Consider the following 24,433-nt stretch of genomic DNA (forward strand, 5'->3'; position numbering starts at 1 on the left):
TGGTACATGTACTTTTTGAAATTGGTAATGATGCACTTAAGCGGGAGACGCCGAGTGCGTGGCGGGAAGGGTATAGGTATGAGCGGGATATCATCTATCACCTACTACTACTACATGTACACGTTATATTCGGACATGGATGATGATAGGAGGTAGTGGAAAGAGACCAGGACGTTAAACTTCGCTTGTGGTTCCGATACGTGAAGGACATGATGATGCCAATCTAGCCGAGGCTTTAAGCTGTCAAAGTGGAGCCGGCCAAGGCATATGTCAATTGTGCCAGTTGAAAGTAATCGGTACTATTGAGCAGGAACTTTTGTATATAATGCGGCTCTATACCTTGCACTGATACAATCATGCTATCTACAATCGCAACTGGAGCTGCAACTGATAGCAAGAAGCTCAGCACGCGCTTGGTGCGGCGGCTTCTTTGCTCTCTCGTTCGTGATCCGTCGATGATTTCAGTCCCTTTCGCACTGGCTGAAACAGTACATGTTGCCATTTCGCTCCATCTAATCGCTCCATCTTACGCCGTCACTACTGCGGCTTATAGCTGCCCAGTCGTGCGAGAATATCTGCCATGTTGGGAGGTGCTCCAGCTGGTGGCTGATTCCGTGGTGCCGATGCTGCCGGTGGCGGCTGTTGGTATTGGTGTGGAACGGGATAATGCTGCGGAGGCGGAGCGTATCCTAGTTGTGAATTTGAAGCAGCAACTTGAGGAGACGCTGTGCTCAAGCTCGAAATCAAATCCTGCAGTTGGCTTGAATCCGTCCGAGCCGGTGGATAGCCGGACGGAAAAGCTGGAGGAGGCGCATTGGTGGGAGGAGCGCTATACGGCGTGGGTTGTCCGTAATTTTGCTGATATTCCCCAGGTGCAGCAGCACCATGCTGAGCTTGAAAAAGGCAACTTCCGTCGAGCGGTCGCGGATGTGTCAGATAGCGCCACTGGCTGGGCGGTGGGGCCTTGAAGCTATTGCGCTCTCTCATCACGAGCTCCGCACAGATCGGTGGGTCCAGATTGTCATACTCTTCGAATTGAATCTCTCTTTTCAGGCCTCCTTCTCGTTTGAAAATAGTCAAGCCGATCTTGCCGGTGTCTTGGTGCACTCTCCTTAGTTTGCAGATGGCGAAAACACCCTCAATAATTTGACGCTGGATTTCAGCGTCCTCGTCGAGTCGGTTGATCATTAGAGTATCAACGGTCACTCCTCGGGCAATAAACGCCTTCTCGACCCAGGACAAAAAGTCGAGCTCGAGTCCCTCTAGCGCAATGATTTGCACATCTGGTACGTCTCTTGACCGCCGCCGAGGGCGAGGCAGGTCGTCGTGATTCGGTCCTCGATGTGGGCCATTGTCCCAATTTCTGAGATCTCTCCCGTAAGCAGGCGACCGGGATCTGGTCCGGTATCTGTCATCCTGACCCCTGTTGTAGTCTCGTGGTGAAGGCGAGCGGGCGCCGTAGCTGTTCCTGCCACCGTCTCTTCCATCTCTTCCACGTCCTCTGCGGTCGTTCCGTCCTCGGTCATCGTAGGCAGGAGAGCGTGATCGACGCCTGTGGTTCTGTAGCTTATCGCGGGGCGGTTTCTGCGGCTTGCTGACCTCGAGATCTAGACATGCTCGTTAGTGTGTGTCATCACATGAAAATGCGTCAATTCTCGACCCACGAATTCGCTTGTCTCGTATCTGGCGGCCCTGCTCTGCATTCAAGGCCCTCGTACAGTCCTCGACTCGCAGGAACTGCACGAATCCGTACGCCTGCTTGATGGAGATTTGCGCAATCTCTCCGTAGGGGTGGAAGACATGGAAGATGTCGCGCTTCGTCACCTTCTCGCTAGAAAGGTTCCCTGGAAGACTTGTTAGTTCGGCACACCACACAGGGGCGGGGTGTGCTGCTCACCAACGAACAGTCGGGAGCCGGAAGGAAACTGGTCCCATCGGGCCTCGTTCACGTATCTCCTCTCCTCGTTCACGAAGTAGTCATACTTGCGTTGCGTATCTGCTGTCCATGGCCTGTCTTCTGTTCCTGCAAGTGGCGATTCCTCAGGGACAACGCTGTTAACTCTGACAGGCGAGAACTGTTGATGCGGAAGCACGGGGCTGGAGGCGGAAAAGGAAGGTGTCAATTGAGTTCGTTGACTCGCGTACTGTCCTCCTGGACCGGGTGCCGCTTGCTGGGAAGCTGCGTTGGTAGGCGGAACAAAATTCTGACTCTGCGCATCCCCAACATGACCAACACCATTCGCTTGAGTGGGAGCATGGACTGCTGGCGCAGAGGCATGGGGATGATAATCGCGAATGTGCTGCGACGGAACATATGCTGCATTGATGACCGGCTGGTCTTGGGGAGGTGGGCGTGGTGGAAGCGCCGTGGACGATGCAGCTAGTGAAGGCGCAGTGTCTGGTTGTGACAGGCGATGCATGCTATCCACAGGGTGATCATTGTGTGCGGGCGTTGGATGGGCTGTGGGCGCGATGGAACCCGACAACTGGTCCAGTAATGCCTGGATGTTCATTGCGTCGGGGGCAGACATGGACTGCGGCTGCCCGGGCTTCATCTCATGGGACTGCAAGGCATTGGAAAGCTGCGTAGGCTCAGCTGTGGCGGAGCTGGCATCTGGACGCGCTCCGTGGGTAGATGGGGCATCAGACGTCGTCTCCGCTTGGACATGGGCATTTGCGTTATGTGAAACACCATTATTGGAGATGGTGGTAGTGGTAGATGGAGCGTCACCTCCGTTGGCAGCTGTCTCATTACTACGTGAGGCGTCGTCGCCGTTCTGTGTTTCGCTCTCGTTCTGATTCGAGTCGTCCACATCGCCGCCCGTGGAGAATGGCGAAGGCGCATCGTTTGATTGCTCTGCTGGGTCACGCCACGCTCCAGGTCGCAGCTCCGTGTCGTGCATTGCGGCATTGTCCATATGTGGCTCTGCCTGGTTGAATCCGACGTCCATCATCTTGTCTAAAACAGGAATAGACGTCGGCTGGGGAAAATGCAAGGGCTTAGGTGAAGCTGGCGAGAGCAGAGCTGGCTCACTGCGTAGCCACGCTTCCTCGGGAGGTTCTGGGGAAGGGTGTCCAGAGTCGAAGGTGGGCATCGGATCAAGAGCGCATGCTACGCGCGGCGGGAGAGACGGTCTGAGAGCACGGCATAGTTAGGGAGGAACGAGGAGTGGGTGCGTGTGTGTGGGTGTGTGTGGGTGTGTGTGTGGGCGACGACGAGCATTCACTGCCTGTTGGACGTGGTGACGGACACGAGGTGAGACAATCACACGCAAACGAGCATGCCGGGAGTTTGCTGTGAGCGGCCGCCAGACGAGGTTTTGAAGGGGCCGGATCAGGAAGTAGTGGTGGTAGGTAGTAGCAAGAATTACCTCTTGGAGAAGTGAAGACGCCGCTCTGGCCTGTGCGAGGTGGCGAGTGAGGTGAAGGTGAAGGTGAAGGTGGAGTGGAGGTGGAGGCGAGGCGAGCGAGCGGGCAAGGCGGCGCGGGCAAGACGGTGACAGTGAGGGTGAGGGTGATGGTGAGGGTGATGGTGGTGGTGGTGAGTGCGAGAGTAAGGTATGTGCCTTGTGGGTGGGTGATGGTTGTGGGTGGTGAAATTGGAATGTTGTTGTTGTTGGTCTGTTGGTGGGAGAAAAGTCGTTTCCTGTGCAGTACCTCCGTAGGAAGTAGCGGCAGTGGTAGAAGTGGAAGTCACCGTGACTCTGCCTCCGGCAATTACCGCCGGTCTAGTGAGAAACGGAAGGCCGGCTAAAACTACCTCCTCTTCCCTCTTCCCTCCTCCCTCCTCCGCCTCCCTACTACCCCTCCCCTCTCTGCCCTCTGCCTACTAGACTCTGCTGGCCATGAGGAATGAATGTCACAAGAGCCACACAACGAAAAGGGGAAAACAACTTCATGAATATATATCTCAATTAACAACTCCCCGCCAACGCACAGCTCAACGTCCTCACTACCCCCGTCACCGGATCCTTCCCCCCAAAAGCGTTCCTCACTTGCTGCATCGTAACCGTCTCAAAGGCCTCATTCAACGGCTCAGGACTCGCAGCATACAATCTCCCAATCATATTCCCAACCGATAACAAACTCGTCTCCGCAGCCGGCACTCGCCATCCCTCCGCATACGGCAGTCGCTCTTGTTCAAAGAGTACCTTCACATATTCCAAAGGCGCCACACCCGTGCTTGGGTCGCCCATGGTGCTCAAGAAGAGCGCATTCTCGCCATAGGAGAGGATAAACTCTCGCAGGCCGTATTGAAATTTCGGATTCCGGGTTTGCGAGTCGAGGGTACGGCTGTATTTGGCCTTGGCTTGAATTGGAATGGTCGCATCGGTTTCGTTGGCATAGAAGGAGAGTACGGTGTCGAAGATGGTCTGGTTGAAGGGTTGTTGGTTGCCAAAGAAGGCATCTTGACGGGACAGGCTGGCGTCGTGCTCAATAGGGAAGTCTGTTCAATTGATTAGTGTTAACGGGAAAGAGCGCAGGTATTACCTCCTACTGTCCACAAAGAATCGAGCAAACTTACTATGCTGTACAACATCACTCAAATCCCAAGTCGCACTCGCCGGGTCCTTGGAAACGAGAAACGCAGCTGTCCAGAGCACCGTCGTAAAGTCATCGGCGATATTGAGTGCCCTCTTGAACCCGCTCACCGCAACCGGAAGTGTAATTCCCTTGCCACTATGGGGTAGAAAGCCACTACATGTAGGTAAAGGTATTGTCAGCACAGCAAAAGATCGATCTCCTCGAGAAGAAAAACATCATCGTGATCCACCTACTGATTGGCGAGCGAATTCAACGCCGGACAAGGCGATCTCACATCTCCTGGCCCTGGAGCTTGCCACGTCTCAAAACTGCCTGCTTCGGTGGTTTGTTGTCGAGGTGCCAGTTGTTGTGGCAAAGCTGTTACCAGACTAATACCACTGAGCAGCAGACTCGAAAGAGTTAGAGATGTCGCCAACATGGTTCGAAGGATAGATGTTGATATCGCACAGAGTATCCCAGTCAGTAAGGTAAGTAAACCAAAAAGCCGTCTGGTCTGTATATATATAGGTACCTGTATATATACAAATCGAAATTCCAAACTCCACCTACCTCCTAATACATCTAGATCTATGTCGATCACCAACCGAGGCTCCAGGCTTCTCCATGTTCTTGGAGAAGAGAGGCTTTTCGAAACTCTAAAAGCAACAAGGCCGTCCAGTCACAGATCATCAGAGACCGTTGAGCTATTTGGATTGGATCTGGTCTGGTCTGGATTCTGGACACTATCTCCTGCAAGCGGTGCAGGCTAGTAAGGGAAATACGGCGGGAGGAAGGACGCTACCTCTTAGTGTTTTATGCTTTTCTAAATGTTAAATGTTCCTTTGGTCCATGTTTGAAAAATATAAAATGTGCCGCGGTGGGTAAGGTAGGTGGGTAAGTGGGGGCGAGAATCTGTATCTTGTTGTCTCATGCCCGTTGTTCCTGTAGGTAGGATCATCAGAAGTCTGTGTAGGTGATATGTTGTTGATATTGATGATGTTGATTACTACCTTATGTTTGAGATGGAAGTTCGTTCTGTTTATCAGACCCGACATCATAGTGGAGAAGAAAAGAAAAGGGAAAAGTAACAAATGGTAAGGTGAAGGTAAAGGTATCTATCATGATGCACGTAAAAAACACAAGCCCCGTTCAAAACATGTGGAGAAACCGGGCGCGCTTGTGGAAGCCATTTTGCCTCTAACACACACACACCGCATAGCTGTAGCTAGCTCAGTGTCTTCTGCAGCTAACTGCAGCTGCTGCACACCTAGAGTGAACATACAAAAAGGTCCTGTCGATAGTGTTGTAAACCTAGTGAAAATCAAAACCTTCCACTCAACCTCGAGTACTTCGACTGCTGCTTCGGGGCCTGTACAACTTCCAACATAACCGACTCGCGATTCATAGCAAAATTGCCTTTGGACATCATCGTCCGATACGCCATCAGTTCCGCATTCTCCTTCTCCCACTCCTGATCGTGCAGAGCGGCTTCTGAGCGACCGGCTTTGCGCTGTCGCACGCAGTAGAATGTGAATGCGACCAGGAAGATGAAGACGGCTCCGAGCACACCGGCTGCGATTCCGATTTTGCCTCCGGTGGAGAGACCGTCCCAGTGCTTGGTGACTTTCTCGGTGGTGGAGAGTTTGTGCATTTCTTTGTAGGCGGCGGATTCGCCGTCGACGACTTTGATGCTCTGGTAGGAGCCGCTGTGGTCGCCGTAGCTGTATGTGCTCGAGTTGGTGGTTCCATCGGTGATGCGGATGCTTTGGACCGTCATGACGAATGGTCTGTGATACAAACAAAAAAGTTAGCGGCGGCTTCGTTGCACGTGAATAGACTCCAGTACAATGTCTGTACTCACCCGGCATCCCAGTCTGCTTTTCCTCCTGCCCAGTCAATGGTGCCCTGAGACTCTGAGCACCCTCCGCACCATGCACCGAATTGGATGCGGCTCGGCGTCTGGGGATAATGACCGGGCTCTGCGTACGGCACAGTCCTCACAACATTTCCATCGAGATAGTACAGTATCCTCTCCTGCGTCCAGTCGACGGTGTAGTTGTGGAAGTCGGCCTGCGGACCCGGATTCATAGCAGGATATTCCGAGTTGAACTGCGAGGTATTGCCCCAGCCGTAGAAGTTGTTCGATGAACTCGTGAGGTTGCCACCCTTAATCTCCCAGTCAATCTCATCCAGATTGTCACTCAGAGTGATCGCCGTGCTGATGATACCCGTTCCTGTTGCTGCCTTGAAGATGACTTCGACTTGTCCCCAGAATATGTAGAAGTTGCTCTTGACCGTCACCGAGTCTCCTTTCTGCGACAATGCGAGCGCGGCGCCATCGTCGCCGAAGCTGATCAGCGATGGTCCAGCAGTGACATTCCAGAACCTTGGGTCGAACTCCTGCTGAGTTTTGTTGTAGGTCTCCGCAAAAGTCGTGCCCAGTGCAGGATTATCTGGACATGTGGAGTTGTTCGGATTGCAATCGGTATAGGTCTGAGCGAGTGAGGTTGCGACAAGCAGCGCAATGCTTGCAAAGCGGCGAGACATGGTTTCGGTCCCTTGTCGTGGACTTGGGGAAAAAGGTCAGTAGTGTGAGATGAGTGGCGGTGCGGTGCTGCGATCGCAGATTCGACCGGCGAATCTGTGTTGTCGAATGAGTGACTGCAATGAAGTTGGTAGAGAGTGTGGTATGCGTGGAAACGCCTATGTTCGTGGGTGAGAGAGAGAGAGATGAAAGAAGAGGAATGTCGTCGCAGTGTCGGAGGTTGCAGAGCGTTGTGCAAAAACGCCTCCTGGCGCGAAGCAGGGGTGAGTAGTGTCGAAACAACCACATGCGATTCGTTCACGTCGACATTAGCCTGTGCTAGATCTGCACAGCACACACGCCCCTTGGACGCTAGTGTTACACCTTATCTGCGGTATCGACTACAGTATAGACAATCCTGCCGTCAGTGCCGAGCGCGCCTCTCATTGGTATATATATCACACTATGTTCATGTACCTCTACTCTACACAATCGTGCTCCTCCACGTGTTGTGGCCGATGTGACGCAGCCATCCCCATTCCACTCACAACAGTGCCTACAAGTAACTTGGGGGAAGTGAACGCATACCTAAGGTCGGTGCAATACAAATCGCCGAAGTACCCGTCGTTGTGCCTACACCAGGAGCTTCGGGCTGAGCGCTGGAATCATGATGTGCTTCACATGTTCAGCTGACCACAGGACTCTGTTGTGACGCGAGCGCGATCGTGTGAGAGCCATTCGACCATCAGCAGCAGAAAGTCCAGAGTACGACGATAGAACAGCCCGATAGTGCAGTCATGCAATATTGCATCTGTCACTGCTTGGTTTGCTCGATATTCACATCACATTGGTGCTGCAGGCTAGCTACAAACCGTCATCGTCTTTGCATCGTGGCCGGAGTCAATCTATGAACATGGTCAGTACTCGCCCTTCTCATCAGCAAATCGGACGACATGCATACTGTGCCTCTGACGACCTCTCGTGCTCATGAGGATCGATACTCAATCATCTCAGGGGCCCCAGCAAGTTTCCTTGCTGTCTTGCAAGCGGATTCGGAGCGGAGATAACTGCTCCGAGTCTTGCCCATGAGGTAGACGTTGCTAGACATGGCGAAGCCGCTGGTGCCGGATTTTGAGAGTCCACAATAGCGGCTTTTACTGACAATGGAGCGTCATTGGCTAGCGCGATCGAAAGGATGGACCTGTTCATGAAAGGACTGTCCGGTCTTCAATCCCCTTCTGCATTATCCAGTGCGGCCAGGCAAGCCTTTCGCACGTTATCCACCCCTTTCACACCATGCCACTTTTGCAGCAACTTCTCCACCTTCTCCCATTCAGCTTTTGCTTCGTCATCCCTCCCATCACTCATCATCTCTGAGATCCTCTCGGGACTTTGCAGCACCCACCTCACAGTCTGTTGCTGTTTCCTCTTCTCTTCGCCGGCGTTGGCCGCATGTCCATCGGTACCATGCGCATCCTGCATATCCTTCTTTAACCCCGCCGCAGTCTCCGCGATATGTCCAATCGCCGGAATCAGCGTAGTCGTCCCAGGCATCATGGGGTCCATTTTCTCTCTCAGAAATCTAATAGTATTCGTAGCCGTAATCAATTTCGAATAGTTGTCGTATACCAAGGCCTTTTTCTCGCCATCGAGGTTCCTGATATCAGACACAAGTCCGGCTTCGATTTTCAGCACTCCATATAAGTCTTCCGAGGAGAGGAGGTTGCGGACGTATTGCTCTGGTTCAAAGCCGGGCTTATCGAGTTCGGATTCCTGGTCGGGATCTAGTGTTGGAGTGGTGGGCTCTTGATCGGAAGACTGCTGGGCGGCTTTGAGGTTGTAGTAGTCTCGTAAAGCGGTCCTGTTGCGGCGGAGGGAGCCTCGTTCGGCGGCTTGAGATGCGGATTTGGAAGTGGGTGACGAGATGGTGTCGACGGATGTGCGCCGAGAGGATATGGACGGTCGAGGTGATGCTATTGACATGTCTCTGATTACATGTACTGTTACTGTGGGTAGAGTGAAGTTGTCTGTAGAAGTAGTATTATTGTCGCTGCAACAGCTAGGTCAGCCTAGGAGGTACCTTAGCTCTGTCCTGAGCAGACCATCGCGCCAAGGCCTCTCGACATGATCTGCAAAAGGTACGATTCAATTTCTCTCTTTTCTCTCATCTGCCACAACATCACCAACAACAACAAAATGTGAAACGCCAACAATGTCGGCGGCTACAAACGCTGACGCTGCTGTTATTGCAATACGCACCTACCTCGCCTCCAAGACTATCACGCCGACCACACAATGGCTACAGTCCTACAAGCCTTCCATCAAACTTCAGACTCCGCTCATCGTCCAGCAAAAGTCCGCCGAGTCTCGTCTGCTCAGCACCGACTTCACATCCACCCTTCAGCCCACCGCAGCCTCTTGCTTTCCTGCCGGTATAGCAAGTCCTGAAGTGCAAGCCCTGCGCGTCCCTGGTCCCGTGGCCGTCCAGATCCTAGATATTGACGATGTTGGCCGCAGTAAATGGAGTCAGGTCGAGGCTATAGAGATGGAAGAGCGAGGCGAGATGCGCAAGGGCCACGAAGTCATTCGAGTTGTCGATGACGAGCAAGACAACACTGACATGAACCCTCCCGCAAAGTCTGCCGAAAAGGGTGGTCCACACAAACTATTGCTGCAGGACGCTCGAGGCACCAAGGCCTACGCCTTTGAGATGGAAAAGATTGAGAAAATCAACGTCAGTATGGCTATTGGGTCTAAGCTTGTACTTAGGGACTTCACTGTGTCCAGGGGTGTCATCATGCTCGGACCTGCCAATACAGAAGTGCTGGGAGGAAAAGTCGAGACATGGGATAAGAAGTGGAGGGAGAACAGAAAGAAAGTTCTCAAAGAGCAGGCTGGATGGCAGGAAGGAATGGGTTTCGGCATGCATGCTGGCTGAAGCTCGCTTTGCTCATCCCAATCGGCCTCATAAAACCACTAAACAACTCGCGACTGTCGACGTCTGCTGCTTTTCGAGTTGAAGAAGATACAAGCTTGCACGACTGGCTAGCGTGCCCGATGATGCACACCACAGAGAATCAGGTATGTCGCGATTTCTTCTTTCCCGTTCCCCTTGACATGATTAGCAACTGTTTCATGCACCACTCATAATTGTTCCGTCTTCGCCTGCGGGTTTTGACAAGAACTTATCTTGATGAGAAACGAACTACACCAAATTTGTATGATCTCGACATGGACATCGCACTCGCACCATCAGAACCTTTGCCCGGAACGCCGTGCTGACGAGATCAGAAGAACAGATGACCACCTCCGGACGCCGCAACATAGCAGGGAGAGCCACCATGCCACGAATGTCAGTCACTTGGCGCGCCATCTCGGAAGCGTTTTGGGAGAGAAAATGGTTCTCATCGGTTTTCTGCAAGCTTCTGCTCAGAATTGCAGCTGAGAAGCTAGGTCGAAGCGATCAAAACAGAACCGGAGAACGACCTACAAACTTTTCGAGGAGGTTGCAGAGAGCTCTTTACGCACCATTCGCTGTATATAGCAAGCACTCTTGCAATATTTACCACCCAGAAGAAAACGATTTACCTTTACTTCTATCCTACCTACCTACTCTCTTAATTTGGCTGGATTTCTTTTACTTTCACGTAATACCTAGGTACCTGAGGTAGGGTAGGTACCTCTCGTTACTTTTTGCTTCTGATGAATATGTACCTACCTTAGTCGCCTACCTGGTTAGGTCACCATTGTACCCCTCCCTTCGTTGTACTTTATCTTGCTTGAAGAAGCCTATGTCCGTGGATCTCTTCCGAGCACCACCGTAAACGGTTACGCGAGGAAAAACGAGAGAGAGAGAGAGAAAGAGAAGGCTTGTAGGATAAGCCATCCTCCCGACTCTCTATATTGCTGAGAAGCAGGCAAGAGTCTAGGTAGGTATAGAGGTGTTTGAGGTACTATTATTATTATTCCATTCGAAAAGAAATTACTACTGTGTATACTACTACTACTACTACCACTACTACTATATAACCACATGCAGTCTATATAATCTTTTTCCCCCATCAAAATGCTATGCAATGCTACGCTGCGTTCAGATATGCAGAGATCCTCTGTATTGGATCATTTTCACTAGATTCGTTAGCTTTCACACAAACTATGAGGTGATACTTCGTCAAAGTGTAGAATTGCCTTGTGGCAAAATCTCCGTCCATGTTCAGAGAGCAGACCTCTGCTTGCAGATGGGCGGAGAAAAAATCTAGCTTCTAGATTGCCTAGCTGGAGCGGATTTGCTGAGGACCGTTGTGGTGTTGTTCGCCGTAGCGAGTTCCAGTACTGTGATGACGGTGAGATTGTCCGGCCACATGACCACAGACTGCTTTTGCCATTGTGGATGACTCAGACAGTGTCGCTAGATGTTGGCTATAGCAGTGCCGCGTTAACCTCGTGTCAAGTCCACAAGCAGTTCAAGTCCAAGGCACGAGAAAAGGAGCTGCCAGAAGTACCGCGCTGATGAGCAGCGCGAGCACGTGGTTCTCAGCTCCCATAACTTGGGGTGCCGAGAAGGCTTTCGAAGCAGTGCTTGAGGATGTAGCAGAGACTCCACTACTCGAGGAGCCGGTTCCACTTGGTCCACGGGTCGTGGTTCTGCTTCCAGGAGCATTCGAGCCGTTGCCACTGCCGCTTCCCGTACCTTCTCCATTGTCGCCGTTGGCGTTGCCTGAGTTGCCAGTCGCCGACCCTCCACTCCCCCCGCCATTGTTGGAGGAGTCCCCGTTATCACCGATCGAAGAGCCGCCACTATAGCCATCCGAAGTCCCACCACTGCCACTGGAAGACTGGCCCCCACTGTTGCTTGGTGAAACACCGCTATTGCCTTGGGCAGTATTGCCAGTTGACAAGCCTCCGCCTCCACCATTTGAAGATCCTGCACTACCACCGTTTCCAGACCCTCCAGCGTCATTGTTGGATGATCCGCCGCCATTTCCATTGGAGTTCGCTCCGTTCGTGGATCCTCCGTTGTTGTTTCCAGAGCCTTCGTTTCCGTTTGCTGAGCCACCATTGCTCGTCACAGATCCTCCATTGCCTGTATTACCATTGCCTGTATTGCCATTCCCTGAGGCTCCACCGCCACCATTGCCTGTATTGCCATTCCCTGAGGCTCCACCGCCACCATTTCCTGAGACTTCATTGCCTGAACCACCACTCCCTGGGGCTCCATTACCTGAACCACTATTTCCTGCACCACCGTTTCCTGAGGCACCACCGCCACTATTCTCTGTGGCTCCATTGCCTGCCCCACCGTTTCCTGAGGCACCACCGCCACTATTACCTGTGGCTCCATTGCCTGCACCACCGTTTCCTGAGGCACCACCGCCACTATTCCCTGTGGCTCCATTGCCTGAACCACCGTTCCCTGAGGCACCGTTACCTGCACCACCGTTTCCTGAGGCTCCACTACCACCATTTCCTGAGGCACCATTACCTGCACCGCCATTCCCTGAGCCCCCATTGCCGGTGTTACCATTCCCTGAGGCTCCGTTACCTGCACCGCCGTTGTTGTTCGCTGAGCCTCCATTCGATGAGCCCCCATTTCCTGGGCCTCCATTCCCGGACCCACCGTTTCCAGATCCCCCGTTGCTACTGCCGCCATTATTATTTGATGAGCCGCCACCACCAACAGGCAGTGTGGGGCCAGCGTTGCCGCCGCCATTGCCGTTCTGTCCAGGGGCTTGGTTTGGTTGCGCAGTGAATATAGGCCGAGAAGGGATGTTAGGCACGTTTGCCGGCACTACTGGTGGAGGAGTCTGCGCGGGGGGCGAATTGTTCGGGGTAGCCTTCTTTCCACCAGGCAGCGTGGGGCCAGCAGCAGTTGAAGCTTTGGTCAAAGCAATAGGAGGATCATATACGCCATAGATGACGGGAGCACATTTTTTCCAGGGTCCTTGAAACCCAGTCACTTGTGGCGGCAGAGAAATGAGAGCCCGATACTCTCCTTCGAAGATGGTGCTGCATTGCGGCTGAGGGGCTGAGAGATCACAACCTGGAGCGTTGTCGAGGGGCTGTAAGTAGTATGCTTCTGGTGGAGGATGTAATACGTCTTCTAGACGCAGCGGCTTAGCTGTCACATTGAAGTTTCCAACGACCTTGTTCATGACATCTGCATATCCCGGTAAGCCCAGAGCCATAGTACTGACGATATTGGCAGCTTCTTGACCGCTATAGTCCAACACTATGCTGGACACTTGGTCTGGGGCAAGAGTCACCAGTTGGCCTTCAATACTGGTACCTTCAGAGGTGATGCTCTGACCACCGTCAACAGCTTGCATCCTGCAACCATACTTGTCACAAATACTGCACACTGGTGCACCGTTGCCCAGCCTTAGGCGTTGTGCAGAAAGGTAATCGAACTTGAGATAAATGTTAGGCGAGGTAAACGTCGTTCCAGGAGCGTACTCGTAGACCACAGCTGGTGGGGCAGTCGGTGGGGCAGTGATTGTCGCCGAGACATTCATAGTGCCAGTGGCAACTGGAATGGTCGGAGTAGTCGTCTGTGACGGGAAGTAGAACAGCTGTACACTATTGCCCATGATAGTACAGGCGTCTTTGGAAACCTTGCCATACGACGTGGAGCAACTGGTGAACGGTTGGTAGTAGTATGTCGGACATGGTGGCGAGTTGGCCGGAGCAGGGGTGATGGCCGGAACAGTCGCATTGGCGGGAAGTCCCAAGCTCGAAATGTACGAGACATACAACTTGCTGCACTCGCCCGGCGAGAGCGAGGAACAGGTCGGAGTGGGTTTCGAAATGGTGGTAGTCAACGTTGGGCTTACATAAACGACATCGGTCGACGTAATGTTCAGCACTCGTTGCGCAGTGCTGGTGGCAGTAAAATTGCCGCGCGCGATGGGTATCCCGTAGCCTGGTGCAGTGGAGTATACGTCTCCGGTACCGTAGGTTATATTTGTCGTCAGAGGTCTGGTGTAGGTGGTCGTGACCTGCGTGAAGACGACACTCGTAGATTGCTGCTTGGAATAGCTGCTCCAACTACTGTAACATGCGGCTGCCGCTGCCAGATCACCAGTCGGAGCTGCAGTGTCCTCGGAGCCAGTGCGTTGTGTCGTGACGGATGAGACATTGTTCGTGATGTTCGTCGATATAGGCCCCACTGCGCTGGCATTATAGCCGATGCCGGCACGAATGTAATCTGCACATTTTGGAGTGCCCTCACACGTGGCCAAGTCTGCTTGTAGTGCTACTAGAGAGAACAGTGGCAGTAGTGGTACTGTGACTAGAGATGGAGTCAGTTGTGAATTCCCCAGTGCAACACGGTGTACTGTGGGGAAGGCGGCATACGTGCAGAGGCCTTCTTCGCCCAGGTCATGTTTCTCCCAGACGGAAGAATCCAGATAAATCCGTAGCGACAGTGATGTGGAGATTTCGTTTCCGAGGCGTTAAAGGCTTGGTCCGGCGGTATATACGCTTTGCATCTCCGCTATGGTGAAGTGGGGAGGGAGAGAGGTGTCGGTGGTGGTTTGCAGGGGCGTCTCGAAAGAGATGCGAGGAGGTCGGGCTGCTGGCGAGCGAGGCTGACGCAACAGACTACTACTGCTTTGGGCTGGGGGTTTTTTTTTGCCTCTCAAGCTCTTGAACGGCTTATATGGTACCTCTATTTCTCGCGAGCGGCGTTCCCGTGTAGGAGGTGATTCGGGGTTTTGGTTTCAGCACGTCGGCGGCAAGTCCTCGACGGGGAGGCGGGTCGTTTTTATCAAGGCGGTCGAGGGTGAAGATGGGACGAGAGGTGCGAGAGCCGCGGAGGTCGAGCAGAAGGTTTGTGACAGCGCATTGCGAGGGCAGAAGAGTTCAAGAGTGAGAAATAAGTCGCGTATCAGGTATGCCGGGACGTACGTAGACGAGAACACGGTGACCTGGCATCCATGAACTGGAACTGGACTGGTGCGAGACCAAGTGCGGGAGGGCGGGAGCACGGGATCTTCTGCGGCTATGCCACCACACACCACTACTGGATGGATGGCGTGGAGCACAGCCAGGCCAGGATGGAAGGAGGTAGACTCGGGTAGTGGGACGGCGAGTGGTGCGTACGCGTTTCTCTGGGGTTGGGGAATAGTCACGTGCAGGGCGCAGGCATCTGCAGATCTGGTGAGATTGCCAAGACACGCACCGCACTAAAGAGGTATCTCCACCTCTTAGCGAAATCAGCATCACCAGAGCACCAGGTCGCTCTTTCCGTCCCTTCTTGCTCCTGCCTTCATTACCTACTACATCCTACGACCGAGGGCATATGAGAAAGAGGTACATGTACTGCCTACAGGTACATAAGGCACCTGTAACCTAAGGTTTACAGGTAGGTAAGGTAGGTTACTACAGTGAGGCAGTCCACCTTGTAGTCATGTGAATTCTCGCTTGGATCTCGAACCGGCAACAACAACCCTTGAACCCTCGTCGGCAGATCCTAGTCGAAGCAACGGCTGCAACGCCATAGCCGCCCTGCGGACGCAGTCACCACCTTCACATGACACATAATGATTGCGATCTCCTTCCGCTCGGTAACCAACAATGTATCTACTGCTTCCTCCCACACCAAAACCATGAACGTTGGCAGCAGCAGTGAAGGATATGGTGTTTACTACTTCCAATGTCTCTTCTCAACGGTTCTATATATACCTACCTAGGTACCTACGCTCTTCGCAAACATGCCACGGAGTCAGGTAGTACGAGAAGAGAGTTGCGCAGCCACAATACATCGGATGTCACCTCAGTAGTAGGTAAGGCAGGAGGTAGGCACATGTAGGCAGGCAGGCACGGAAGACGTCGGGAATGCAAGACTGCCATACCTGGGCTTGCTTACATACCTCAGGTATACTTAGGTAGGTAAGGTAAAGAACAACAGCTTGCTGCTGCACTTCCTCGTTCTCACCAACTCTCGTCTTATCATCACAAGACCACCTCTGTCATCTTCAACAAACATCCTGCCCTCGTACTTTTCGCAAACACCAGAAAACTTCCATCGTACGCTAAGCCCAGGTAGACACGAACCACAAAAGAAACCCCATACTACCAAGACCTGATGAGGTGTACTTGAGTATTCACCAAGAAATACAGGACAAGAAACCGCGCTCATCCGATTCATCGTCGTCGTCGTCATCATCGTCATCATCATCATCACCATCGTCATCAACCTACCAGAACAAAAAAAAAGAGTACATGAAGCTTCTTCTTAGTAAATCAACCACCTTGCAGTCAGAGATATGAAACATCATATACACCTGATATATCCTCTTTCGCCACATTCATCAGCCTTGGCATTGGCGCCCATCATCAATCACATGAAAGAAAGACAAAAAAGGCAAGTACATATAGGGCATATCCCCCTACCTCCTACCCCCCTCCGTATTAGCAAAAAATACATATACAATGTACTTTTCTAGGCATGTAAGGTAAGATGGGTAATATGCATACATACATGTATTTCACGAGTTTCAGAATATATATACCTTTCAATCCCCTCCAATACCCTTCCAATACCTTGAATAGGTATGGATCTTGGGATTCTAGAACTAGAATCTAGAATATTCTTTTCCTTCCTTCTTTCTTTCCTTTCTTTCTTCCTTCCTTCTTCTAATTTTGTTACTACGCTCGTAAGGGAAGGTAAGCTACCAGGTACACATAGGTAAGGTAAGGTCGGTTCAGCACCATCTATCTGTATAGAGAAAGAGCGCTAAGGAAAGGTTAGGTAAGGTACCTACTTGCTACCGACTGAAAGGTCGGCGCTAGAGCGGGCTATATAGTACCGGTTGTAAGTATGTACCTGTAAGTTGTAGTTGTTTACGACCTGTACCTATTGTACTATACCTCTATAAGGTATGTATTCTACATTCACCGCCTGTAATGGGACATCAGCTAACCAATCGAACGGCATGGAATGCGAGGAAAAAGAAAGAAAGAGAAAAGAAAAGTGGTCAAAAAGCTGTCGTAGCAGCTTTAGTATATATCCAAGTATACTCATAATACAATCGAACTGGTATCTCTCGCTCAAAACATAAACAACTGACATCTAACTGGCATTTTCTTCTTCTTCTTCCTCTTCTTCCGTCTATCGTCCACCAATTTGTCCCTTGGGAATCGGTCGGATCCAGCACACGGCGACATTGATGGCCATGATGATGACACCGATGATCCAGATTGCTCGGTTGGTATCGGTGGGATTGTACCGAAAAATCACGGCAAAGATGATCCCGCCCAGGTTGCCACAGGCGCCCGTGAACCCCGACACGACACCGTTGGATTGCGGGTGCACGTGGGGTACAATCGAAAAGTTGAGTCCATTGGCACCTTCGAGGAAGAAGGCCATGCCGACGCTCACGAGGCAGACGAGCGTGACGAGAGAGTGCTGGTTCGTTTGGCCGATGGCGACAAGGAAGGCTCCCGCGATGATACAGTAGCTGTGCAGCAGAATCTTCTTCGACCAGACTGACTTGGTGTACTTGTACGCAACATCGGCAACGACGCCGCCCAGGGGTCGGAACACCACGTTCATGAGTCCGAACATAGCAGCCCAGTTCGATGCGGACTGAAGGTTAAATTTCGGAAATTGAGCGCCAAAGTAAGTGCCGAGGATGCTGTTGACAGCGAGTTCTGCGCCGAATGTGCAGAAGTAGGCCGATCCGAGCACAAGTGTCTGTGGCGAGAATGAGGTGCGAACAATTTGCGTCAGCGAAGGCTTCTGGACGACCTCGCCACGTGCAGTGTCCAGCATTTGCTGTTCTCCCATTTGTGCCTCGTGGTCGCCAAACACGCCACGTGTCTCTCCCAGCTTCTTCTCGTCTTTGATGATATCGTCGGGCGAAGCAGAGGAGCCAGAGCGAGAAATGGTATCCTTTGTGGGAGTGCCAGGAATGTCGACGATAACGGAGGGGTGGACGGCGTGTTCACGAAGATTGTTCTCAGCTGCTTGCGTACGGTCTGCCCACTTGCCCGTGGGTGTGTCAGGGCACAAGACGAGAAGTGCCAGTGCCACGACGACGATGATGACACCAGGGACGATGAATGTCACTCTCCAGGCGACGTGGGGGGTCAGACCATCGGATACCAAGCTGTTGTAGATGGCGGGCATGAGGAAGTAAGTGATGCCTCCACCAGCGTTACCAAGACCAGCAGTCAGAGCATTGGCAGTGCCGACAATGTTCTTGTCGTAGAAACCAGTCGTCCATACTTGGCAAGGCACAAAGCTGCCGCCCAAGATGCCGATGAAGAAGCGACAAGCGTACAGCTGGTTGACGTTGTATACTGTGCCCGCGAGGAAGGTGGGAATGGAGCCAATCAGAAGACATCCTGCAAATGTGTTTCTTGGCCCGAATCGGTCACAAGAAGGACCAGCGATCAGGCGGACCAGAAGTGTTGCACACAGAGCGACGATGTTGGAGTTGGCCACTTGGATCTTGGTGATTTTGAGGTCTTTCTGGATGATATCGTGGAGCAGAGGTGGAAAGGCGTACCTGTGTGGGACGTTAGTTCGAGCAGCGTAGCGACATGGTGCGAACAGTCCGTCATCACTCACCAGGACCAGAAGGCCAACAGGAAACCGAACCAGGAGAAGAAGAAGACTCGACCATATTTGTTCACGGGATTCAAAACTGGTACCGATCGTGCTTTCCTGGTGATGGGGTTGACCTCCGGATTGCTCCAGAGAAGAGAAAGACGGAAACCCATGTCGGCAACGGTCGCTCCTTCTTAGGCTAGGTAGCTTACTAAAGGAAGTGTTGATGCCGAGCAGCAGCAGTGTAGTCGGTCCCTGATCAATCGAGGCTGGGTGAGACTGGAGTCAGTAGGCTTGTTGTGGTCAAGCAACATAGCGCGAGCGAGTACATGTTATAGTCGACTTGCAGGGCCGCTGATCTTCCCATCTCCGGTTCACCAAAAGTACACTCTGATCTGGAGGCTTCACGAACAAGCAAATCCGCGGACGATAGTGTAGTCTAGGTGGAGCCAGCGGAGCGCGGAGTATCGGTCCCAGGGCCTCCCTAGCGAGTGTCCCTTATGGGCTTATGCAGATGTGAAGGCTAGGGTGTGGCCCATTTGGTACGTCGACATGCCGCTGATAACAGTGATAAGGCAGACCAACCCCAGGCCAGCACCTTCGAGCTGCAGGGTTATCTCAGCTTCTGTTGATATTTGTGGCACAACGTGCGGCCCTCGTGGCTGGCGAGGCGCTGGTTGGAGGCTTCTAGATGTGTGTAAGGTACATGTATTTGTGAACGAGCTGGGCCATCCTTCTCTTGCTCCGTGTGGAGGCTACATCAGTCAGTAGGAGGTACTGCGTTCAATATGCCCAACTCCAAGCCACTGGAAGCTGGGAAACGGCTCGCATGAGCAGCAGGTTTCCATGTCGGAGATGCTGTGCCAGGGCTGATGACAGGACAAGCTTCCCATGGAGAGTGTGCTAAGAACGAACTTGAAGCTTCGCGTCCTTCGACCTCCTAGCAGGGCGCCAGTACCACTCGCGCGAGGCACACGATGCGGACGGACGCCAAGATCAATTCTATCATCATGTTTGTTGATGAGCCACAGAGAGAGACAGAAACAGAGTGAGAGTGCGAGAGTCACCGCAAGAGAGCTCAGCCGCGCGGTTGAGGATGCTGACTGCTGATAAGCCTAAGCCTATTCTGACGCTGGCGCAGATAAGAGAAAGAGATCTCGTCAGGAGAAGGAGAAGGCTCCACCATCATGAGATGATTACATGTAGTTCCCGACAATTGCTCTGTGCACATCTCCGCGGTTTTCTGTAGGCTGGGACAGTTAGGTACAGTATGTATGTACATGTATGATGTATTCTGCTCGTGGACTTCCACTGACTGCGCCTGGCTGCTTCTGTTGCAAGTATTTCTAATACGCGCTCGTGTGGACGTGTTCTGGAGATGCTGATTCCGCGATGGTGGTGTGCATGAAATTTGGAAAAAAAGGTCGTTACGATCGCGAAGACCTGTTCAGGTGGTGGCGGGTGTTTGAAACGCGTCGTCCGACCACAGTCCACAGGACGCGCGAGTTCTCGTTCATAGGTACCTTACCTAAGGTAATGATGCGCCTATCAGTGGCTCCAGTCGGTATGATTTTGATGACTATTGCCATGAATACTCTGCGACCGTACAACTATGTAATCGTGCCTAATCGGGTCAGCTGTGGCCGCATATACATGTATGTACATACGGTATACGAACGTGGGAGCTACCACCTACTGGCTGCCTCAGCTAGGTGTTTGTTGTCATCAATGCATCTCAGGTAAGGTAAGAACGACAGAGAGCCGCTCATCAACACGTGCTTTGAACCATCTGATAGGCCTGGCCTCGTCGGTCATTGCGGTACATGTACACAGGATGACCTGGCGTCATGATTCAAGGTTCGCATCACCAATCCTCCAATCCTCAACCACCCAACTACGCAACTCACGTGCATCGCCAGCCTAAGGAAGCCTGAGGAAGCCTGAAGAAAGCCCGAGAATAACAACACCCTCTGAACCTACTCCGCCAGATGTTCCCCAAACTTCCTCACTATGCTCTATAACCTTACCAGTTCAGTTCACTTGACAGGATTATCCATTCTACCTCATTTTTTGCTCTCTCCAAGCACCAAAGTTTGATTATTATTATCATCGTCCTCCCGCAAACGACATCTCACACGGAGAGAGAGAGAGAGAGAGAGAGCGCGCGCGCGCAGTCACATCGAGTTCTCTTTCTATTGACACATATTCCCTCTCATACACTACGACTAATCGTTGTTGCTTTTATATAAACCGACTCTCACACCACCACCACCACCTTCCGTCTTTATACACAGTATTCCCATATCTTTCACCTGTTGCCGGACCCCCCATTCGCTCCCTGTCAACTCATGCTGATGCCAGAGAAGCCAATCCTGGTCTCAGGGTGCTGAACTCTCGGTACACAGCTTGTCCCTGAGACCCATCCGGCTGCGTCGCCGTAAATGACCGAAGATCGATCTCGCTTCTCCATACTCCATACATGTACCTACTTTTACAACCTGTCCCGACTTTCCTGCCTCCAACGGCCAAGGACAGGCTTCTTAAGCATAATATCTGGGCTCGTCAAAGACATGATATCGGTGATCCCTCACGCCTTGACCCCTGAACATTTGCGGGAAGCGGAGAGGTTCGGGCACTTGTTCTTCGGGTATGAGCTCATTCGTCCCCTCGGCCTGTCCCACCACGAACTTGCCAATCTGTAGCTCCGTGTCGGTGATGGTGCTTCGAGAAACTCGAGCGTATCCAGTACGCCTCATATTCTTGTACAAGATGTACTCACACCAACGGTCCCAGTCTGAGGGATCAATGTCCTTCATTCCTGATCTGTCCGACACATACGTGTTGTAGTTGCCCTCTTTGGGCTTCGTGACGAGGTACGAAAGCAAGATGCTGGGCCGATTGGTGCTGCCCATGAGGTCGCTGAGGTACTCGGACTGCAGTCGTCGATCTTCGGGGTCTTCTTCCTGGCCGGAGTGAAAGACGAAGACATCGACCAGCTCTCCATACGCATCGATCGTGGCATGAATGGCTGGTGCCAGCTCGCCGACTGGCGAGGGTAGCAAGTGATGTGTTGAGTTTACGATGGGGAACTTCGAGAGAAGTGCGCTGCCCCACGTGTGTTTGTTTGGACCTGGACCGTAATCGACGTACATGCCAAGTTCTTCTGCGAGGTACTGTGTCGTATCACGGTTGCCCATGATGATACGCTGAAGGTCTGACTCAAGCAAACCGATCACATCGAGCTCAGTCTCGCGTATCAGAGATTCCATGCGGCGCTCGGAGCTCCACATGTCATTGTCTATGCTGAAATGAATGGTCCAGATACCAGCTGTAATGAGCTTACTATCCTTGTGATATGGCTGGTAATTGTATGTTGGGAAGCGGAGGTATGCAACGCTGACACTCACTAGTTGCAGAGCGAGAAGAGCGTAGATGTAGTAGCTTCTTTGCCTCTTTGCAGCTGGGTTGGGAGGTGGCTGAAAGGATTTCTGCTTGACAGGAGCGCCGTTGTGAATGGAAGAGAAGACACCGGCGCCGATCATGAGCATCGTGGTGAGCATGACCCAGTCTGTGCGTTCACGTACCAGAGGCCCTCCGGGGACGAAGGCATATGCAACGACCCACACGTGGAAAAGGACCATAAAGTTATAGAAGAAGAAGCCGACAAAGAATGTTCGCCCCGGTGCGAAACGAACAGCATTGGTAATGAGAGATGGTGTGACAGCCATGAGGTATGTCGCTAAAGTGAGGCCACCATAATAACCTGTCCAGTGAGTCCGGAGGGTAAGGATAGCAGCGCCGACTGAGCCGACGCCAAATGCTGCCCAGCTGCGGGCAATGTTTGGGTACCATAGACCGATGAGCAGACCTAGGCCCATGGCCCCAATCGTCCAGGCACCATGTGGCGAGGCCAGCGGACCGCGCACCGGAAAGCCTTCCCAGACCCATAGGATCATGGTGCTAGAGTCCGAGAGCAGAGAGTGCAATCCGAAGAAAGCACCTGCAAGACCAAGACCAGCTAAGAAAGATGGTCCCTTCGGCTTTTCTTGGTTGCGTTCGCTGCCAATATTCTTGCCTTGTTTCTGGTATGCCCGTGCGACCGCAAGCACAAATAAAACAATGCCGGTCTTGTTCAGTCCTCCATTTGCATCGTGCATGATGGGCCATAACGGATTGTTGGTCCAGAACGCGAACTTGGAGATGCTACTGGCAATCAGACCGAGAAGCCATGCAGAGATCTTCGCTTCGAGCATTGCTGGCTGATTTCGCTTGCTCCACCACAGAGCCACCCAGGCGAGAGTCCCCTGCCAGACGCCAAAGCTCACCATGCCAAGACGCTGCGGTGGATTGACTACCAGATATGCAAGCAGTCCAGCGCCTGAAGTCAAGATCACAAGAGGTGAATTCCTGGTGACAAGTCGTCGAAGAGAAGGTATGCCAAGCAGCATAGGCGAGACGGTAGACATGACCGCGACCTCATAGCCAGAGATGCCCATGTGCCATAGTGGAAAGTACCACACCACAACTCCCAATGACGTGAGAACAGTCCAGAAGATGTATCCCAGGTAGACGTCGGCTATGGCATCGAACATCTCATCCCACGTGAAGGCGCTAGCATCGAACACAGTCCCAATTGGCTTATCCTTTCGCTTCTCGAGTGTCCGGTCCGCAACATTCCCGCTGTGAGTATGTATCAGCACTAGACTCAGTGCTTCCGAGCGAGCACAATGACCGTACCAGCTATTTTGGAAGCCAATGGACATACCCCTTGCTGAGTCCCTTGACATCCCGGATCTGAATTTCGAAACTGCTGAAATCGTATGCAGTAACCGCGTCAAAGGCAACATCAAGAAGAACAAGAGACCACTCGAAGAAGGCGTAGATGGTGTATGCTGAGCCCAATTAGCTGATAGCGTTGACAGCTTGAAGATCTCTCACTCACCGCCCGGCACGCGATGCACTTTGTGCTGGATGAAAAAGTAGACCAAAGGAACCAAAGTCGCGAAAAAAGTTCCTCCGAGATACTTTCTCAGCTTGATGGCCTGCGGGTTTGGCGGACTCAGTGCAATGCAACCGATGGTCCACGGCAAAGTGGCAACCAGATAGCTGATCATGAAAATATCATGCCAGTCGTGGTCATCGGTCGACGTAACATATGTCCACCCTCCACACGTCAAAGTCCTGAAGACTCCAACGCCAGCCACGAAGTTGACCAGTCTATTGCCGCCATTGGGCTTTTTGCCTAGACACCACCAGAGGAAGCAGAGAGCAAAACGCGGTCCCGAGCAGATGGCAATGAAGACCATGAAGAAGGAACGCTCGGGGTAGCGATCTCCAATGGTTGCGGAGACGGAGGGAAACCACTCGACAGGGTAGCCGTAGTGCTCATTCTGCACGATTTTGTGGTAATGAAGGTAGACGCCGACGATGAAGGCGCTGAGAAAGGCGGCATAGGCGGCGATGGTGTGGGCATGGCTGATGAACGAGCCTGGAATCTAGCCGGTCGCATCGTCTGTCAGCATGATGATTCTTGGAATCAGGAGACGGGATGGTTTGATGGATGTGATGTACCGAAGCCACGACGTCGCCGTCGCGGTGCTTGGGCGCCATTGTTGTGATCGAATCAGACTCCTCCCGCCAACAACAGCTCAGAAAGAAGGACAAGGAAGGCAAAGGAGAGACGAATATGTGCACATGTAGGGGAAAGCAATGGAAGGCAATGGGATGTGTGGGATGGCCTCCGAACGGAAGGTGTCTTCACGTGTTACGAGAACATCCCTGAACGCGCGCGTTCCGTCTCGGCACCCGGCGTGCCTGCCTAGTTCTAGTGG

General features: G+C 52.4%; 8 protein-coding genes across 8 annotated transcripts; 1 reads left to right on the top strand and 7 right to left on the bottom strand.

Moving 5' to 3' along the window:
* Positions 1-310: 310 nt before the first annotated feature.
* SEPMUDRAFT_151767 (uncharacterized protein) lies at positions 311-3,534 on the bottom strand. The gene is made up of 4 exons (XM_016907033.1): positions 3,372-3,534; positions 1,898-3,135; positions 1,665-1,844; positions 311-1,607 (listed from the first exon to the last, which is right to left on the bottom strand). Exons 2-4 carry the CDS (start codon positions 3,093-3,095, stop codon positions 538-540), a joined length of 2,448 nt encoding a protein of 815 aa, XP_016756978.1. The 5' UTR covers positions 3,096-3,135; positions 3,372-3,534; the 3' UTR covers positions 311-537.
* A 350-nt stretch (positions 3,535-3,884) lies between these two features.
* SEPMUDRAFT_166499 (Cloroperoxidase) lies at positions 3,885-4,963 on the bottom strand (the record flags this gene model as incomplete). Its single annotated transcript, XM_016908236.1, has 4 exons — positions 3,885-4,447; positions 4,526-4,698; positions 4,779-4,860; positions 4,921-4,963. The coding sequence occupies 4 exons, from the start codon at positions 4,961-4,963 to the stop codon at positions 3,915-3,917; spliced, it is 831 nt and encodes a 276-aa protein (XP_016756979.1). The 3' UTR covers positions 3,885-3,914.
* A 652-nt stretch (positions 4,964-5,615) lies between these two features.
* Positions 5,616-7,237, bottom strand: SEPMUDRAFT_151770 (glycoside hydrolase family 16 protein). The gene is made up of 2 exons (XM_016907034.1): positions 6,386-7,237; positions 5,616-6,311 (listed from the first exon to the last, which is right to left on the bottom strand). Exons 1-2 carry the CDS (start codon positions 7,069-7,071, stop codon positions 5,846-5,848), a joined length of 1,152 nt encoding a protein of 383 aa, XP_016756980.1. The 5' UTR covers positions 7,072-7,237; the 3' UTR covers positions 5,616-5,845.
* Positions 7,238-7,493: 256 nt separating this feature from the next.
* On the bottom strand, positions 7,494-9,031 carry SEPMUDRAFT_166501 (uncharacterized protein; the record flags this gene model as incomplete). The annotated part of the gene is made up of 2 exons (XM_016908237.1): positions 7,494-7,953; positions 8,010-9,031. The coding sequence occupies one exon, from the start codon at positions 9,029-9,031 to the stop codon at positions 8,276-8,278; it is 756 nt and encodes a 251-aa protein (XP_016756981.1). The 3' UTR covers positions 7,494-7,953; positions 8,010-8,275.
* Positions 9,032-9,260: 229 nt separating this feature from the next.
* Positions 9,261-10,615, top strand: SEPMUDRAFT_166502 (uncharacterized protein; the record flags this gene model as incomplete). The annotated part of the gene is made up of 2 exons (XM_016908238.1): positions 9,261-10,129; positions 10,340-10,615. One exon carries the CDS (start codon positions 9,261-9,263, stop codon positions 9,984-9,986), a length of 726 nt encoding a protein of 241 aa, XP_016756982.1. The 3' UTR covers positions 9,987-10,129; positions 10,340-10,615.
* A 391-nt stretch (positions 10,616-11,006) lies between these two features.
* SEPMUDRAFT_151771 (uncharacterized protein) lies at positions 11,007-14,780 on the bottom strand. Its single transcript, XM_016907035.1, has 2 exons — positions 14,402-14,780; positions 11,007-14,336 (listed from the first exon to the last, which is right to left on the bottom strand). Exons 1-2 carry the CDS (start codon positions 14,427-14,429, stop codon positions 11,512-11,514), a joined length of 2,853 nt encoding a protein of 950 aa, XP_016756983.1. The 5' UTR covers positions 14,430-14,780; the 3' UTR covers positions 11,007-11,511.
* A 2,244-nt stretch (positions 14,781-17,024) lies between these two features.
* SEPMUDRAFT_151772 (nitrate transporter) lies at positions 17,025-18,966 on the bottom strand. Its single transcript, XM_016907036.1, has 2 exons — positions 18,624-18,966; positions 17,025-18,561 (listed from the first exon to the last, which is right to left on the bottom strand). Exons 1-2 carry the CDS (start codon positions 18,773-18,775, stop codon positions 17,160-17,162), a joined length of 1,554 nt encoding a protein of 517 aa, XP_016756984.1. The 5' UTR covers positions 18,776-18,966; the 3' UTR covers positions 17,025-17,159.
* A 1,439-nt stretch (positions 18,967-20,405) lies between these two features.
* SEPMUDRAFT_151773 (uncharacterized protein) lies at positions 20,406-24,288 on the bottom strand. Its single transcript, XM_016907037.1, has 4 exons — positions 24,174-24,288; positions 23,545-24,097; positions 23,368-23,494; positions 20,406-23,282 (listed from the first exon to the last, which is right to left on the bottom strand). The coding sequence occupies exons 1-4, from the start codon at positions 24,210-24,212 to the stop codon at positions 21,143-21,145; spliced, it is 2,859 nt and encodes a 952-aa protein (XP_016756985.1). The 5' UTR covers positions 24,213-24,288; the 3' UTR covers positions 20,406-21,142.
* Between the last annotated feature and the right edge of the window lie 145 nt (positions 24,289-24,433).

The sequence above is a fragment of the Sphaerulina musiva genome, assembly GCF_000320565.1.
Source record: "Sphaerulina musiva SO2202 unplaced genomic scaffold SEPMUscaffold_11, whole genome shotgun sequence".
NCBI lineage: Eukaryota > Fungi > Ascomycota > Dothideomycetes > Mycosphaerellales > Mycosphaerellaceae > Sphaerulina > Sphaerulina musiva.